Raw genomic sequence first — 17,939 nt, 5'->3', positions numbered from 1 at the left:
AAATTGCCAGGATGCTGGGGGGAGCAGTGATGGTGGGGCTTGGGGCAGGCAGGGGATGGGGCCGGGCGGGACAGGGCTCGGGGGGTAGGTGGAGAGTGGGGCCGATCAGAGCAGGGATCGGGGGACTAGGGGAGCAGGCAGGGCCTGTGGGGGTCCCCCCCGCCATGGTCCCCTCCCCCAGCTCCCCGCTTACTTAGTGGCACTGGAGCCCAGGTCCCTGCAGCTGGCACGGTGTCTGCCCTGCATGGGCAGGCAGCATGCTTCAGCACCAGGGCAAGGGCCAAGCATAGAGATGCTCTGGCAGCCAGAGCATCTATGTGGAGGACTGGCCTCCAGTTGCCTCAGGGCACGGTCCCACCTGCCCCACTTTTTTTCTCTGAGGGTTTTTTTAGCTATCCAGGGGTCTAATTTTGCCCACATGCTGCAAATTTGCAGCATGGGGAACACTTTCTCATTCCTGCACATGCCTCTTGCAGCGTCTCAAAGGGGTTTGAGACTGCAAGAGGCCATTGCGGGCTTGTGTGGATGCTCCCATACTGAGTAATTCATCTGAATATCGGAGATAATTTCACACTGGGACTGGATGATTCAAAGGCTTGGTAATAGCCATTCCCCTCTGGGTACCTCAGCGCAAACCTGACTGCATGGGTCTAGACGTAGAACAGGGGAAACACTTTCAGCCAGTTTTTTTATTGGCTTCAAAATTAGTCATATGGCCACACTGCTAAATATACTTGCCTCTGAGTGCTCACCCGGATGGTCTTCTCAGCAAAGAGACCAAGTCCTCGCTCCCACTTAGCATCTATTCTAGAGGGAGTCTCTCTAGCATACATTAGCTGGACTCTCTCAGGAAGCTTGCAAAGCTGTTACACTTGCTCTCTGAGTAGAAGAGAAGTCTTGCCTCCATAGGCCTATCCATGCATCAGCTTTCAGTGGCTCAGAAGGAAGTGTGAGGGAGCGAATAAGTCTGGGTGTTCTTGAATGGGGAAGCTGGGAAATGATGTGTTGTAAATACAAATAAACTGCATTTTTCAAATGGCTGTTGGGAGGCACATGACTATGAGCAGCCAGCAGATGGAGGATGCTGTGCTAGGCTGCATTGCAGCTGCTGGGGAGCAGTGAGGTTGGTTTCGCTCACCTTGTTTTGCTTTCCTCTTGCAGTCTGATGGGACCATCCTGGCCATTGCCCTGCTGATCCTTTTCCTCTTGCTGGCACTGGCTCTCCTCTGGTGGTTCTGGCCTCTTTGCTGCACAGTGGTAAGTCCCATCCCCTTGCCTAGTTGATCTGAACTATAACATGAAGCATAACTAGAGTGAAAAGAACTATAACAGGACCCATACTGAACTAGTCACCTGCTGTCACCTGTGTGGACAGGGTTACAGTGACTCATGCACCTGGTGGTGAAGTCCTGCCAGTGCTAATGAATAGGCGCAAGGAACCAGAGGAGTCGGAGATGGGAAACGGGTCTCCTGCTGTCCACTTTGTGACAAGTGAAAGATTGCTCCCTGCAGAAAGCTGCTGGGTGTTTTAGTCTTGGTTATTCACATGCAGAAAGGTTTTGTTGTCTAAGTGAGCTGGGGGGGGCGTTCTTTGGTTTTATGCAAATGCAAAACAAAAATTATCAGCTCAGTTCACCACTTCTGTGCTGTCCACAAAGAAATGAACAAAGAAAAGGCCAAGTTTGCAAGCAGGTAAACTGCAGGGCATAGAGTAAGAGACTGCCTCTCTGACTGCCACTGATTTGCTGCAAGGTCTCAGGCTTGTCACTTTTCTCATGCCTCATCTGTGAAATAAAGGTGCTGTTGACTCTTAGAGCTGGTCAGGAATTTTTCTGAAAAAGCTTTTTGGCAGAAGATGCCAAATTATGAATATGGCAGCATCATTTTACAGAAATGCATCTTTTTCAATAAAAGGCTTGTTGGGAAGGCTCCTTAGATACCAGATGGGATTTCTGGAAGGAGACCCTTACCTTAGTGGTTGAGACCAACAGCTCAGTGGTTGAGACCCAGGTTCAAGTCCATGTTCTGCTTTTCTCTAGCTGATATGGAAGGAAAATGAAGTTTCTAAACCTCAGAATTCTCTTTTGCAAAATGGAATTCTTATTTTCTGGACATCCCTACTAACTATCCACCTGGGCAAAGTCCTTTGAGATACATTATAGGGAAGTTACTATCTCAATATAATTATTCTCACCTTGAGTAATGTCTTGGGTACAAGGTCTTTCAAAAATGTTTTGCAAAACTAGGAGTGCAGCTGAGGCATTAACAAATGAACCAGGAAAAGCCATGAAAGAAAAGAGCAGGGAAGGCAGCAAGTTGTAAGAGTGGGCACACTAAGCTAGGGGCCAGGAGATCGGAGAGATCATTCCTGGCGCTGTCACTGACAGTGTAACTATGACCTTCTTTTAATGCTTCTGGTAAACCTGTGCTTTCTATTTAGGTCAGCCCAGGGACGTTTACTATGTATTTGTGCAGCACGTAAAATAATGGGGTCTGGTCTCAGAAGGATCCTCTCCTCCCTACTGTAATACAAATACAGAACAATAATGAAGGATGCACAAATTTCTTCAGATTTGGAATCTAGGTTTGGTACAGGGAGGTGAATAATATTTTAGATGCTCCTTTTAAGTTTGTCCAACTTGGCTTTCATTCTTGGGTTGGTAACGCTGTCGTTTTAAAATCCCTGATTTGGTGTTGTAAATGGACACGGCATGGTTCAAAGTGTATGGTTCAATGCTGACAGCTGCAAAGACAATGGGAGTTGTATGAACTGTGCATCTTCTGGGAGTAAGTCCCTAGGGAGACATTCCTGTATCGAGAACTGTTATGGAAATCGTGCAAGAAAGATTTATCAGTCTTGAACCTCTGCTTCTGGCTAGAGATGCTAGGGGTAAAGTATTATTTTCATAGTAGTTTGGCACCTCCGTTCTCAGATGAAAACCAGAAGGGGAAAAATATTTATTTGAGAGTTTCAGAATAACAATAAAAAGTTCAGTTCTGAAAACAGGGAAAGGATTAGCATTTTGGTAGGGTGAAGAGGGTTATTTTTCTATGCTGGATCACACACTCTCAGAGTAGAAGGGCCAGATTCTTTGTTGGTATAACTGCTGAAGCCAGAGGAGGTTATGTATATGGAATTTGGCTTGATACTTTTCCAGCTTAAGTCTTGAAATGAGGTGGAGAATTGAGCTGATATGGGGGAAAGATACAGGAAAGCCAGATTGTAGATGCTGCAGAAGTGAGGAGATGCCATGACCAGACAGAGGGGAGCATAGAGTGAGTGCGATGGGGATTAAAAAAGAGGCAGGGTCTGATACAAAGGGGACATAGAGCTTTAAAAAGCAGGAGGTTGATTTTGAAGCCCTTCTGAGATAGGGAGCCAAGAAACAATGGGAAGGCAAATGTCCGTCTTGCATGTAAATAATACAGTCCAGGGGACCTCATTAAGCACAGCAGAGATGGGAGAAAAAGAAAGGGCCACGCTCCTTGCCACCTATGTGTGATCTTGTTTCACCCAGCTGGAGGCCCTGAAAAACCTGGACTTAAAAGATGGGTGCATCAATTTCCGGGAGCATTAATTTCCAGGAGCCCCTCAGGTCAGATAGCATGTTCCTGCACGCTAAATCAGATACATAAGGTTAAAGTAGTGCAGGGCCCAGTCCAGGCACTGACCTGCAAGGGATCCATCTCTCAAACTGGCTGTGCACCATTTATGAGGGCTGTGCGAAGCTTCGAGTGCTGATTGGATTCAGAGGAGATTTGGCTCAATTCAGTGACTGAATCTCTGAATCCGAATCGAATCAGAGAACCAATTAAAAGGTCCAAATTGATTCAAAGCTCTCCAAATCGATTTGGAAAAGATTCAGAGAGCTTCCATGATTCTGGCAGTGTTCCCCACCCCCCGCTGCAGCAGGGAGCTGGGCCCAGACTCCTGCTGGTAAGTAGGGGACAGGGGAAGAGGGGCTGGAGGAGGGGGGGAAGGGACCATGGGGGGACCCCCACCAGGCCCCATTCCCCACCTGCTCCCCCAGCGCCCCCAGAGCGCCTCCCAAACCCCCACCCCCACCTCATGACTGTCCCACCCAGCCCTAGCTCCTGGCTCTTTAAAAAAAAAAGAAAGCCCCCACTAACTGGATACTGCTGGGCAGGCAGAGAGGTGATCCCTGCTGTCCCACACCATGTGGGGGGCTCTGCCACAAGCCCCCCCAACCCCACCCACTCTTCAAGCCCCCATGGCTACCCCACCTGCCCAGGCTCCAGCCCTTTAAGAAAAAAAAACAAAAAAACCCCCTGAACTCACCAGCTGCTGCAGCAGCCTCAGGGCTTCTGGGGGTTTGTGCACAGACCTCCACACAGCACGGGGCAGTGGGGGGCAGCAGAGATTGCCCCCTGCCTGGCAGTAGCCGGTGACGGTGCGGTTTTTTGTGTTGTGTTTTTTTAAAGGGCCAGAGCTGGGGTGGGCAGGGCAGCTATGTTGGGGGGTGGGACAGTGGGTGGAGGTTGGGGGGGCTCATGGAAGAGCCCCCTACATGGCAAGGGGTAGTGGGGAGCACCAGGGATGGCCCCCCTGCCTGGCAGCACCCGGTGAGTGCTGGGTTTTTTGTTTTTTTTTCAAAGAGCGGGGAGCTGGGGCAGGCAGGGCAGCCACTGAGAGTGGGCGGGGGATGGGCCTGTGTGATTCAGAGATCTGGCTAACTTGGCTTCGTACAGGCTTACCACTTACCTAGCCGGTGGGGCCAAAAGGTTGAATGCCAGAGCTAAAATACTCAAGCAGGGTGGACTAGGATCATGCTTAGGGGTGTAAGTACCACTTATGTGCCTCAGAAGTGGAGTAGGATTTGGCCCAGGGTTTTATCCACATGAAATGTTCAAATTTAATATTTTCCAGATATGACCTGAAGCTTTCGGTAAATAGAAAAACCTCCCACTTTCCCGTGTTGTCCAGCATCCACTTTTCCTGTCATATAAGCAGCTCCTTCCCCCTAAACATGGCTTAAACAATGGGGATTTTCTAAATGTGGAGTTAGAGCACATCTCTCAATTTGTCTGGCAGGTTTCGACACAGTAGTCTGTACTGTGTATTATCCTCTTTCAATGGCTGTGGCACAGTTCACTTGGAAAATTGGATTAGTATCTAAGAAAGGACAACTGATTATTAAATTCTTACCAAAGGAAACAGTAATGTTTAAAGAAAAGGTAAAATAATAGCAGGGTTCCCTTCCTTAATGGTTTTGTTTGGAAGGGAAATACACTGCCCGCTGACCCTGTTCCCTTGGTAAGTGGTCCACTGCAGAACCTGGTGTTGTCCTGGGTATGGAGTGAAGTGATGGCAGAGAAACTGGCAGGTACAGCAGAATGAGAGCAGGCTCCGGTAACCAAACTAAGACTCAAAAGCTAGGGTGAGGGACCGGAGCTCAAAGAGGTTTCAGGGATAATGCAGTGTGTCCAGGAAAAAGAAAATTGGCTTTTTTATTACAGGGCATAAAAGCATTTGAGTGCTCATTTCTAAACACTGAAACTTTTCTTGGCACATTTCTTAATTAAATAGGAATTGTTTCTATCCAAAAATTCTCCAGGAAAAGCACTAAGCCAATATCATCCCTGGACTAAGTCCTCCGAAGTCAATTGAGTTACTCCAAGGACTTCACTGGCCCTGTCTTTACTTGGCATTGACCCATAGAGAAACACTGTTTCCAAGTGTATCCATGTGTCTCTAATGTATTTTGGGATGAAATCTGGAATTCACCATTTCATTTACAGTAGACACAAAGGTCACGCACAGTGGATCAGAACATAATGAGATTTTGAGTTCTGCTACAGACAGAATTCCCCTTGAGTATGGACAGGAGGGAAGACCAGGTAATAGCATCGGAGGAGGTGGTGGGCGGGGAAGGTGTCAATACCGTTACTGAAGAGTAGGTTTAGAGGAGGAAAAAAAGCCAGATCACAACATTGTACTGAGCGGACATTTCCCCCTGTGTGCACATGAAAAGAATGAGCAAAGAAGCCATGACAGCTATGGACGCATGACCTTACAGGCTGTGTTTCCAGAGGAGGATGTGTTTGCAAAATACTGTGCATGAAATTCTGGCTCCACTGGTGTCAGTGGGAAATATATTGTCTTAAGTAGGACTAGGATTCCAGCCTATATATGCACATCTGCATGCACAGGGAGTGTACAGATGGACAGCAAGGGGAATTTCAGGTGCAGATGGTAGTTTCTGCACCAAAGGGTTAAACTTACTTCTCTGGAGAAGGCCAACAGAAGGCTTCGGTTTGACGTGGGATTATGGTAGGCACTCTTAACCAGAGTTAAAGGGGGCTGCACTCTTTTAAATAAATAGATTTGGAAGGCAAGTTGGTTGAATTCAGTACAACTTCTCATGCAAATATACAATCTCCTGCTGCCAGTGCAGCGCACCGGTCTAAAGCAAGAATTAATTCAGCACCCCTTGCATCTGGTGAGCTACCAAAGTAAGCCGTGCTACTAGGAACTGAACTGTGCATCTAAATTAAGGATTTGCACCAGTGTAACTTTGTGGATGTAGTGATTCCTGCCCTATAGCCAGGACTTTAGTTGGTGTCACATTTCACAGAGAAAAAGAAGAAAATTTAGCAAATTGTACTTATGAGATTGTCTAGGTGGACTAGTCCCCCACTCAGTTCCCACCCCAGCAAATACACGTGTTACATCTTCTTTTAGCTCCTTGGGCACATGTTTTGGCCTTGCTGTCATATCCATCTGCATGTATGATAGTCTAAGTGAGGCTGGGTTTGGAAGATCCTCATTGACTTCACATCTGCACCCAATCCACTACAATGATTTCACCGTACTGGTTTCTATACTATCACATTTTTAAAATGCAAGGGTTCAGCTGGTACTCAGCCACCGTCAAGCATTTCACACCAGTCTCAGTTTCTGGAAGGAAGCATGGAAGAACCAGCAATTAGTTTGGCTCTCATTGCTGATTGCAGCTGACCAAAAGTTTTGGAACAACAACATGGATGGATACAATACAGAAATTATATTGAAAACACATGCTAATCACTGTTAAGCTTGAGGAAGAGGGGAGGAAATGCGTAGACTCTACTGTAACACTGAAGGGTCACAAATTATATTGTACACATACTCCCACTGGCTTGTAAGAGATTAGCAGTGATACTCTGACATCCACCCACTCCCACATGGTATTTTAAGATTAGGCTCAATTCCTCTCCCCTTAAAATGATTAGGAGAAAGCATCCTCCAAAAACCCAGTGAAAGAAAAAGAAAGGCCAGGGCTTGAGTATGGAGGGAGGAATTATCTCAAGGGCCAACCTGCAGTCCTCACACTGGTCCAGAGTGGGCCAGCTGCTCACACTATAAACCAGTATGGATTCATTGGCATCTTCATTGGCAAAGGCTGGTTTACAGCACCTGGGATGCTGATCTTGCACTGCCTTGCTCCATGAGTGCACCCTGTGAGCCAGTCAAGCAGACAGATATGCAGCGGAGCCAGTAGCCTGGCAAGCAACCACATTGCAGGAAACCAGAGAGCACTCTCAGTTATACCTGTGTAAAGCTGAATAATGTCATTGGAACTGAAAGAGTTACCCTTGTAAATGAGATCAGAGTCTGGCTGTTGGTGAGCACAGACCGGGAGAAGCAGTGAAAGGATATTCCTTCGGCTACTTCCCCAGTCTGCCTGCTAGGCAATTTAAAGTGATGTGACATTCTGACTGCAGAGCCAGGGGTAAGTGTAGTCCTTTTATAGAGCAGTGTTTCTCAACCTTTTAAGTCACAAGTACCCCCTAAGTTTTGACAGTTTTAGTAAGTACCCCTACACTCAATTTTCCAGGGGATTTTATATTTACAGATTAATGCGTGCCGTATGTTGGAAGAAGGGCTCTGTATATAAGGCTGTAATATGACAGATATTTAATCTGGTGTGGGTAGGGTTGCCACTTTTCACACCAGGGGTGCACAACTCAAGTATGTACCTGGGCTAGAGGTGATGTTGACCAAAGCTAGGAGGGCTGAACCAGATTACTACTGGGGAATTTAAAGCGCTGCACAGTGTGTGGCACACCAAATCTTTTGCCATAGTTTTGAGAGGAAAAGAGGGTGAGAGAGACCAAGTGTTGGGGTAAACGTGTATCCCCTCACTGTGTACACGTACCACAGGCTGAGAAACTATGTTATAGAGTACCCACCTTTCACTTAGAGTTCCTGCAGTATTTTACCAACATTAACTCCTCCAGTAAGTCAGGCATCAGTAATCTTGATGCAGGGAGAGGTGAAAGCCAAATGATCAAAAAATGCCTAGTAATTTTAAGGTGCCCAGTGGAGTCATCTGAAAGAGGCTTGGTTTTCAAAAAGTGCGAGTGCCTTTCTGCTGCTAAAAGCAAGCTCTGACAATTTTCCCTCAGTTCGGCACGCGTAATTAGCCATCTTTCAGGGTTGAGGCCCAGGACTGCTGACATCAGTTTCCCTTATCCTGTGACCACACTACCCAACTTTTTTAACTCAGGGGATGGACCAGATCACTTGTGGAGAGGGTGGAAGCTGTCAGTGGAAGTCTGCCGTACAGGTTAGCCTACCATTTGTCTGAAAGGATTCAAACATGGATGGCTATTTTGAACAGGGCACCAGAATAGGTGACCTCCTGAGGTCCTTCTGCCCTGTTTTTTAAGGGTTTTTGGCTTGATTGATTGATTAGTTGGTTAAATCTTAATATGACTTTCTAGCCTGACCTAAAAACTATTGCAGTCAGTAGGAGTTACTCCATGGGCTTCAACAGCTTTTATTTATTAGCAGCCTGATATTGGAAGTACTAGTCTCCTTTTCCTCAATAATTAGCTTACAAAGATTCCTTCCCTTTAGTTTTTTCCTTGCTCATCTTGTATCTCTGCTGGAGGCAGTTGGCTAAGAAGAAATATTGTATTCAGGCTGGAACCTTATTTAGGCAGCTGTTTCAGTAAAAGAGGTGCTGGATCACACAACCAGCAACGACATGCTTGTGTTACTGTGAAAGCATTTCAATTATAGCTTCCTCAAAAGAAAATGGGTCAGACATTTGGGGTCAGCACACATTCAGTTGGATGCACCCAATTCATCCATAAATGTTGCTGTTTAGGAAAAGGGAGGGACTCTTGCAGAGGCTGGAATGTGGTTTGCGGCCCTGGCAGAGCTGTGTCTCTGTCTCATCTGGCTGCGAGCTGTCAAAGCTAATTCATGGAGGGGTTTTGTTCTACACTCCCCAAAGTGCATGGAGGACCTTGGCACATGCCACAGTTCATCCTGAATCTAGTTAGGCATGCATGTGGTTTTGCATGTCAGCATGACCAGAAAGCTCAGGCACATAGTCTAAGATTTGAAACCACTTAGATGGCCCCTTGCATGATTGGGGTAGTTTCAGGTCAGTATTCCTACTCCCACCCTCAAGGGGAATAGGTCAGAGTTAAAAATGGGTAGGTCAGCTTTCAGTCTGGGCCTGTTTTTCAGTGATATGTAATTGCTTTGCACCTCATGCTGGGGTCGAGGCAGTGAAATGTAGGGTTGTGACAGTGAAGGAGTATGGAAGCTTGCTAATCTCATGGAACATAGGAGCTTGCTTGGAGTTCGTCTGCTGCTTCTGGCATCATGAAAACACATTGCCTATCATCCGGAGTTGCCTCCAACCCCTGGAGTGTATGCAATTAGATTTTAGCACGTTTTAGTGCCAACAGAAATCAACGGCAATGGTTTTGAGCCTTTAGAGGAGGGTAGTTAATAGTTATAACCTAAGGTCAATCACCAGCCATGTGATTACAGCATACACCTTAAGTTACTATGTACATAAGGCCAGTCAGCAGAAAGGACTGCATTTCTGTGTACCCCTGACATTAGGTGAATCGGCTAGGACAGCTGTGCACCTGCCCTTTCACAAGCACGCTGAGATCTTTTGATGAATGGCGTAGAAAGGCAAAGTATGATTTCAGTGTCCTGAATTTTTATGGCTCAGATGCAAAAGTGCTGACAGCCAATTTCCTTCCTTTGCCAAAAAAAGCCAATGACCAGCACTTTATTCCTGGGCCCTAATCACCTCTAAAGCAAAACAGCTCGATTGAAAGGTTTTGGAACATGAGCAGAAGCAGAAGCCCTCCAGTGTCCCTGTGCTGGGTAACCAGCTAATATAGTCAACAAAGGTTGGCAGTTTCTCCACTTTAAATGCAGAGACGAGAGGCGTAGGGCCTTAGCAGCAGTGATACCAAGAAAGCAGAAATAGCTTGGGGTTATCCAAACAATTGCAGTGCACATGAACAAACACTTCAGCTTTGCCAAGTTAAACTAGGCTACGAATTTTGCTTGGCCACGCACTCTCCCAGCTGATTGCATTCTCCAGGTTCGTGTGTCATCTGCTTAGGGAAGGAGCGCGAGCGAGAGAAAGCTGCAGTTGCCAACCCTGTGCAAAACATGTTGGGCTTGATCCTCTTTTCCCAGCATACAGTGAACATACAATGAACTCCGGCATGGCAGGAACCCCGTTCTCCATCACACTTTGTAGCCTAGCATACTGTGCACTGGTACTGAATGAGGACCTCAGATTTAACTTCCCTGTCACTACCCAGTGCCCCATATGGCTGCACATATGCACAAAAGGAGAACACAGGCACTTCCCTTACTGATCTGCAGGAAGTTGATGGCTCTTTCCAAAGCTGAACTTCTTTGTAGGGCATGACACTCCAGTGCCATGCATCTTGAATGCTTGGGCACATCTCTGCTACCTATGGGGGACTGCACCCCTGTCTGTAGGCATGAAACACCTGAAAGCTTGGATCCTGACTTGAGCTTTCCCAAACTGTGGTGGGGTTTCAGTCAGAGGTTTGGGTTGGGGCGCAGTCCTGCATAGGATATTCACCCTCCGTTGTGGCCAGGAACCCAAACGTTTCTGATAATGTGGCTAGAAAAGCCTGCTGTGTACTTTGGAACATCTACGCATGCCCTTTATTGTGTTAAGACCCATGTACGAGAGACCTTTTAGTCTCCGTGTTCTTAAAACAAAAAACACCACTTTGAATAAACCTTCCTGCTAACCCATAATTTCCTCTCCAGAACGCAGAGCTGTGTTTGATGTTGGCCCCTTCTCACCAACCCGAAGCTGCACTCCTTCCCCAAGGCAGTTTCTTGGTTTACCCTGCTTAGTGAGCTCCGCCAGCATCCTTTCATGCACTCAGTGCCCGGGCACGCGAGGCGTTAGAAAGTGCTGAATCATGGAACCCGCGGCGCTGACCGTTCCAGAGAAGAAATGCACTTGGGTTAAGCAAGCAAAGTCTTTTGCAGACTTGCATCTTTGGGTTTTGTTTCCACTCGGATTGGACACGCACGTGTTTGTTCTGCCTCCTCCAGCCATCGAGCAAACTTGAAAATTCCTACAGCCTCAGGGTGTTTTGCAAGTCACAGAGAAATAATAAAAGGAAGAGCTATCCAACTAGAATAATAAGCATTAATGAAAGTCAGCATGGGCAAGTGGACAGGGTATTGGACAGGTACCTGAGGGAAAAGAGGTATATTCTAAACTCTGCTACTAACCCCCTGTGATCTTGGTCAAGTCACCTCATCTAATCTAGTCTTCAGATTCTTAGAGCTGATTGATTTCTTTATTCCAGCATCTTCCTGCTGTGCGCTAAGTGAGAGGACTAATATCTGTTATATGTGGTTCATTCTGCCTTTGATCCCCTCTTGAGGTGGAGAACAGTGCGTTCGCTGGAGTGCTTTGTTGTGGTAGGGTTTCTTTATTTTTGGAGATGTTTTTTATGTGGCCTCTAGAGCAGCTGCACTGTCGTATGCTGGGTTTGCAGTGTGGGTTAGAGGGTGGACATGCAATAGTGGCTGCAGGGATGCACAAGAATCTTCCAAGAGACTTAAAAAAGGGCAGGACTTTTAGGCAGGAATTAGCAAGGTAAAAGTAGGAGGCTAGCTGCTTTGAAGGACGCCATGGGACTGTATTCAGCAAAGGCCTGGGGAAATAGGAGGGAGAGAAGTACAGGGACCAGAGGTGAGCCCAGTTCCACGGTACCAGGCTGACTGTGGGTACCACTGGTACCTAGGGTACAGTGTTCAGTGCTGTGCAACTTTCCTGGTTCCCCTGCCCATTTGTTTTCAGGGTACAAGAAGGACCAGTTGTTACTTCAAGCCTGTTTTACTGCGTGCTCCACTCGAGTGGATTGTTTCATTGCATTCACTTCCAAAAAGTTTTCCAGGAATGTTTCTTGTTTTGGTTTCAATGCCCCGTGCTGTTGTGCTGATAGAAACTTGGCTTTTTTTTGTCAGGGTAATTAAGGGAATTTATGATCCTACCAGCTCTGACCTTTTTAACCCTGCCTAGGAATCCATTCTGAGAATTCTCTCTCATCCCCGCTGTTGTCTTTATTTTTTGGTTTTAGGTCAGTACAACAGCAGAATGCAGTGAATACTCTGTACAAGTAGCAGAGCAACAGACAGTGTGAGCATTGCATAGAGCAATAATAATGTAAAGTGCACAGATGTAGAATACAGTGAAGGCACAGTACAATAATCAACACACAGTGTAAACACTGTACAATGAAACAATCAGTGCACAGCACAAACAGCATACAGTGCAGTGATCATCACACAGCACAAACAACGTACAATGTGCAATGATCAGCACAAAGCTTATGTGTAAACAATATATAGTGCAACAGTTGGTACACAGCACAACCAGCATGCAATACAACAACCAGCATGTAGTGCAAACATTATGCAATGTTCAACGACTATCACACAGCAAACAGTATACAACACAATGGATAACACAAGTAAATCATGGTGAAAACAGAACAATCGATTTAGGCAAAGTACAGACAGTCTTTGCAGGTTAGTCTAAGCTGCAGAGATTAAAACAAGAAGCAAGTGAACAGGCATTCACTTTTGCTTCAGGAAATGCAGCCACATGCCTGCAGTGGCTCAGGCCAGAAGCCACATGGCACTAGAGCACACCTCCCAGCCTGCCAGCTACTGCCAAAAGGAAGGGACTGAAGCTCCGAGGCTTTCAAGGCTTTCCCCCCGCTCCCTTCTCCGGTGGAGGGGGCATGGCCTGGTCCCAGACCAGGGCTAGCATGCTGGAGGTCAGAAGTTTAAGTCCCCTCTCTGGCCCACATAGGACCCCAGCCCAAGTCTGTCTGGGCTGGGGAGAGTGCCTGCCAGGCTTATGTCCTACCCCTCTTCCAGCTCCTTGGTCAAGACTGCCGGGCAGAAGAGGAAGTGGGTGGGGGGAAAAGGTAGTGGCACTGAATTCATAAAAGCTTGAACAAGAATTGTCCTTTCTCTGAAGCAAGCATGTATTGAACACAATATAAAACCTCCAGCACGCAACAAAGAACAACCAAAAACCTTTGCCTAAGCTAAAATACAGTGCAGTAAAACACAGCGAGAGCACGCACAACTTAGTCTAACTTAAAATGGAATGTAATAAACCCAAGAGATAAGAGAAAGCCTTGCGTACGTCTTACGTTATCATAGAATCATAGAAAAGGAGGGTTGGAAGTGATCTCAGGAGGTCACATCTAGTTCATCCCCCTGCTCAAAGCAGGACCAGCCCCAACTAGATCGTTCCAAAGCTTTGTCTAGCCAGGTTTTGAAACCCTCCAAGGAGGAGGGCAGAGTATTCTGGGTTTCCTGCCCTTTTTTAAGTCTCTTGGAAGATTCTTGTGCATCTCTGCAGCCACTGTTGCATGGCCACTCTCTAACCCCCACTGCAAACCCAGCATACAGACAGATTTTCAGAAAGTCCTTCTTCGGGAATTGGCTGGTGGTCTTAGGTGTTGGTGTGGAGATCCCAGTGCTCACAGCCCCAGTTCCCCAGCATCTTCCTTCTCCCCCATGGCCTGGGGCAGCTGAGGGGAATTATGCCCCCTCCCTGTCCCCTTATCAACTGCTTGTCTGTCTCAGTCTCTGCCAGAGGTGGGAGGGATTGGTGTCTGCTGGTCTCCTGCCATTTTATATTGTAAATGTAGTTCTCTGCTTTCTTTGGTTGCACCAGTCCAAGGAGACCCTCTCAGGCTGTTCTCTGCTCAGGAAGAGAGCAGGGGGCATGGGCAGTACTCTGAGCTAGAGGAGGGGGAATTAAAGCCCCTCTGAGAACCCAGACCCCAGCTGGGGTTTACCTGGCAGGGCAGTCTGTCTCTGACTGTTCCCCATGCCCCCGCCCCCTCCACTCCAGCAGGATAAAGTCTAGCAGGGGCTTCCTCCCCCAGGCAGACCTAGCTATGGTCCCTATCCAGGTTTCCCCCTCCCCCATCTCCTTGGCAGCCAGTCCTCACTGCTCCAGCAAGGGAACAGAGGTGTAGGGCCAATGCTGCTCTCTAAAGTAGACAGCACAGCCCCACCCAAAGTGCAAAGCATCCTGGGATGCTGGGGGACTGTGATTTAACTTGAATCAGGAAGGGGTCTGGGACAGATTCTATTCGATTCGGTGAGTTGAAGCACTGTCCATTCAGCTGAATCTGATTTGGAGAGTTGGCTGCTGCCGACCCTCCAAATCACAAAAGCCCATCCCCCGCCCACTCTCCCAACCTGGCAATGGCTGCTCCACCCATCCCAGCTCCCGGCACTTTGAAAAAAAAAGGCCTGACTCCCTGGGTGCTGCCAGGCAGGGGGCAATCCCCCCCGACCCACACGGCCCCACACAGCATGGGGGGCTCTGCACAAGCCCCCTGTCCCCCGCTGTCCCAGGCCTCTCCATGGCTGCTGCACCTGCCTCAGCTCTGGCCCTTTAAGGACAAAACAAAAACAGAAAACCCTTGGACTCTCTGATTCCTACCTGGTGGGGGGTGATCCCTGCTGTCCCCTGCTGCCCCGCGCCATGTGGCGGGCTCTTTCACAAGCCTGCTGAGGCCACTGCAGGAGCTGATGAGTCCCAGGGGTTTTTGAGGGTTTTTTTGGTAAAGGGCCAGAGCTGGGGCAGGCAGGGCAGCCATGAGGATGCTGGGGGGCTTGTGGCAGAGCCTCCCATGCAGCGTGGGGTAGTGGGGGGCAGGAGGGATTGCCCCCTGCCCGGCAGCACCCGGTGAGTGGTGGCTTTTGAAAGCACTGGGAGCTGGGGTGGGCAGGCGGGGGATGGGGCCTGGCAGGGGTCCCCCCATGGTCCCTTCCAGCCCCCCACTTACCAGCTCCAAGTCCAGCTCCAGCTCGCTGCTGCAGTGGGCGGGGACTGCCCGAATCATCAAAGTTCTCCGAATCTTTTCCAAAGATTTGGAGAGCTTTGCATCGGTTCAGACCTTTTTATTGGTCCCCTGCTTCGATTTGGATCTGAAGATTTGGCCACCGAATCGGGCCAAATCTCCTCCGAATTGAATCAGGACTCAAAGCTTCGCACAGCCCTAATCAACATACACTACAGAGTACTTAGCATGTACAGTCCAAACAGTATACAGTGAAAGCCTGTCACTTGGACAGATATTGGATAGATAAACTAATGGTTCTTTTCTGTCTCTTAACTCCTGCGTGACACCAGGATCACCTGTGAGTATTATTTTGTTACTTTGGGATTGATTTGCTATCAGTTATCCCTGGGGAGGTGAAGATGTGTGGAATTTTCTCACCCTACTTTCCGTCCTTCTTTTGTGCCGCACCTTACCAAAGCCAGCTGGCCTGGAGGTCCTTGGGGAGTGGCAGGGGGAGTCCCTGCTATCCTGCAGGGGAGAGCTTATGCAATTCACTGTGTGACTGTATCTCCCCTTTGTGCTGGCTGTGGAGACCACAGGCAGTTTACCCGCCATGCCGTCACTCTCATCACATAACACACTTTGTATTTGCACGCAAATATCTCCCCTCTTGCTGCTGTTGTGTGCTGGAATCGGTCCTTTAGGCAGTGGGGTTAGCTATCATGTCAGTCTGTCCTGAGGTCTGCTGGTGCAAACAGGCCTCCCACCGCTCTGTGTTTTCAGGAGCTGAAGCTGGGGGGTCACTTCGCATAGACATCACACGCTTTCTGTGTGTGCCCAAACTTAGGTGTGCAGTACACGCGTGCTATGACCCCTGTCCTGGCTGAGCTACCAAGGACTGAGCCAGGACCCTCCAGAGGGTATCTCAGGGCTGTATTTGTCTCAGATCCCTTCAGGAATGGAGCAGGATGCCCTAACTTGCAGTGATCACTAGGTTTTGGTCACCACTCCTTTCAGTCCCTGTGGGCCCCAGGACAGATGCTGGCCAGGACTCCTCCCCACACTCCCGCTGCTGCATGGCCTCTCCTCCCTCATGTGGCCAGCGGCTTTGCAGCCACAGCCGAGGCCTGGGTTTTGCTGTGTCAGAGCAAGTGGTGTTTTGAGGGGGGTGCTGCCTTGCCACCTCCTGCTTGAATGTCATGCCTTGCTTCCACATGTGCTTTCTGGATGCTGGATGCAAAAACAAAGAGCTCCTTTTGTTTCAGGACACACACGAGCTCTTAAAGAGAGGGTCCGGCAAGGACAAAGTACACGTGTGGCAACTGCTTTTCTCTTTTTCTGGGACAGGTAGCCTCAGGGACCTCTGGAGACCCCTGATCGGAGCCAAGATAGAAATAACCCTGGCCCCCAGCCAGTCCCTTGCACCATTATTACCCAAGGGCACGTGCTCCTCATTAATGGCCACATTGCATGACTTGGGGTTTGCTAGGGAGAATAAAAACAGTGAGCTCATGAGGGAAGACAAACACGAAGAGGAGGAATTTTCATAAATATTTATGTCTTTGGAGTTCTTGTGCGAAAGCCATCTTCCCCTCTTCTCTTTAAGCAATCAAGTTGTTTGCTGAGCCTCTCATTTGAAAAAGATTAACTTCAAGGCCCAAGCACATCTGCAGCCAGTCCCTGGGCTGTCAGTGGACCCTGGGCCCTGTCCTCTAGGACTGAGATGAGTGAGAATAGAGGATACCTCCTCCGCCTTGTGAGAGTCCCTCAATACAATACCATGTAGCCTCTGACCCCTTTGAACGGACTTTAGGGAAAGAGCTCCCTTATGCAGAAAGATAAGAGACAGTTGAGCACAGTTAATCCCTGGGGTAATCTCATTGATGTCCCTGGGCTGGATTTTGCCTCTTGACTTCAGGAGGGTTGCACCAGGGATGAATTTGATGCGAGGGAGAGATGTTTGACATGCCTGTATGCAATAGCCTTGCCTTTGGAAGGCTTTCTATTTCTCTTGGAGTGAAGGGCTGTAATAATAGCCAGCTGCTTGCTGAATACTAGATACAAACTTTTTGCATGAAATAATAGCCTCACACCCACATAAACTTAAGTTGTTTCTATGGAGAATACACTAGACCAACCCAAAACCTCACCCGGATTGCTGTATTAGTTAGCAATGCTGGGAGAACCTCAAGCATATACTTTTTATTAAAAAGCTCACAATTTTAATGCGTTAGCCCAGCAACATAGAAGATAATAAGCAGGGGCAGCTCTCTCCCCACCGACTTTATGCAGAAAGCAAACCAGCAGTGTGTTTTAGTAATGAGGGCATCAGCCCAAGGGGGAGGTGGGGAGAATCTGTTCCTGGCTCTGCCACTGACCCTGCTGTGTGATCTTAGGCAAGTGACCTCACCTCTCTTTACCTTTCCACTTGACCTTCTTTATATGGCAGACGGTTTGGGGAACTGTGTCTCCATGCTTCACCTAGCATGGGTGGGGGCTGATTTCAGATGGGGCTAAAATAGATCCAGAAACTTAAGTGTCAACTATGAGGTGGGTTGATTCACCAGAATCTTATGAGTGGCAGGGCCACCTACAAGGCAACAAGAGCCATCAAATAAAGCCTGGAACTGCAATTAAGGAACGACTGTACAACAGTTTTGCAGAAGTATCTGCATCCTCCCTGTTCCTCTGACACTAGTGGTACACAGAGGCACCCTGTAATTCAGAGGCAGGCAAAATATGGCCCACGGGCTGAATCCAGCCTGACAGGCATTTTCATCTGGCCCACAGCATGC

The 17,939-nt window shown here is 48.1% G+C and overlaps 1 protein-coding gene across 2 annotated transcripts in view; it reads left to right on the top strand.

Moving 5' to 3' along the window:
* Positions 1-17,939, top strand: part of ANTXR1 (ANTXR cell adhesion molecule 1) — a 155,151-nt gene that overhangs the window by 81,086 nt on the left and 56,126 nt on the right. For both annotated transcript variants that reach the window (XM_090051159.1, XM_090051158.1), the window contains exon 13: positions 1,162-1,257. In XM_090051159.1, coding sequence (XP_089907285.1) covers positions 1,162-1,257 — 96 coding nt within the window. The remainder of the gene's footprint in view (positions 1-1,161; positions 1,258-17,939) is intronic.

This window comes from Crocodylus siamensis, chromosome 6, assembly GCF_052110815.1.
Source record: "Crocodylus siamensis isolate JL-2025a chromosome 6, ASM5211081v1, whole genome shotgun sequence".
Taxonomy (NCBI): Eukaryota; Metazoa; Chordata; order Crocodylia; family Crocodylidae; genus Crocodylus; species Crocodylus siamensis.
This window is presented reverse-complemented; position numbering and strand designations above follow the sequence as displayed.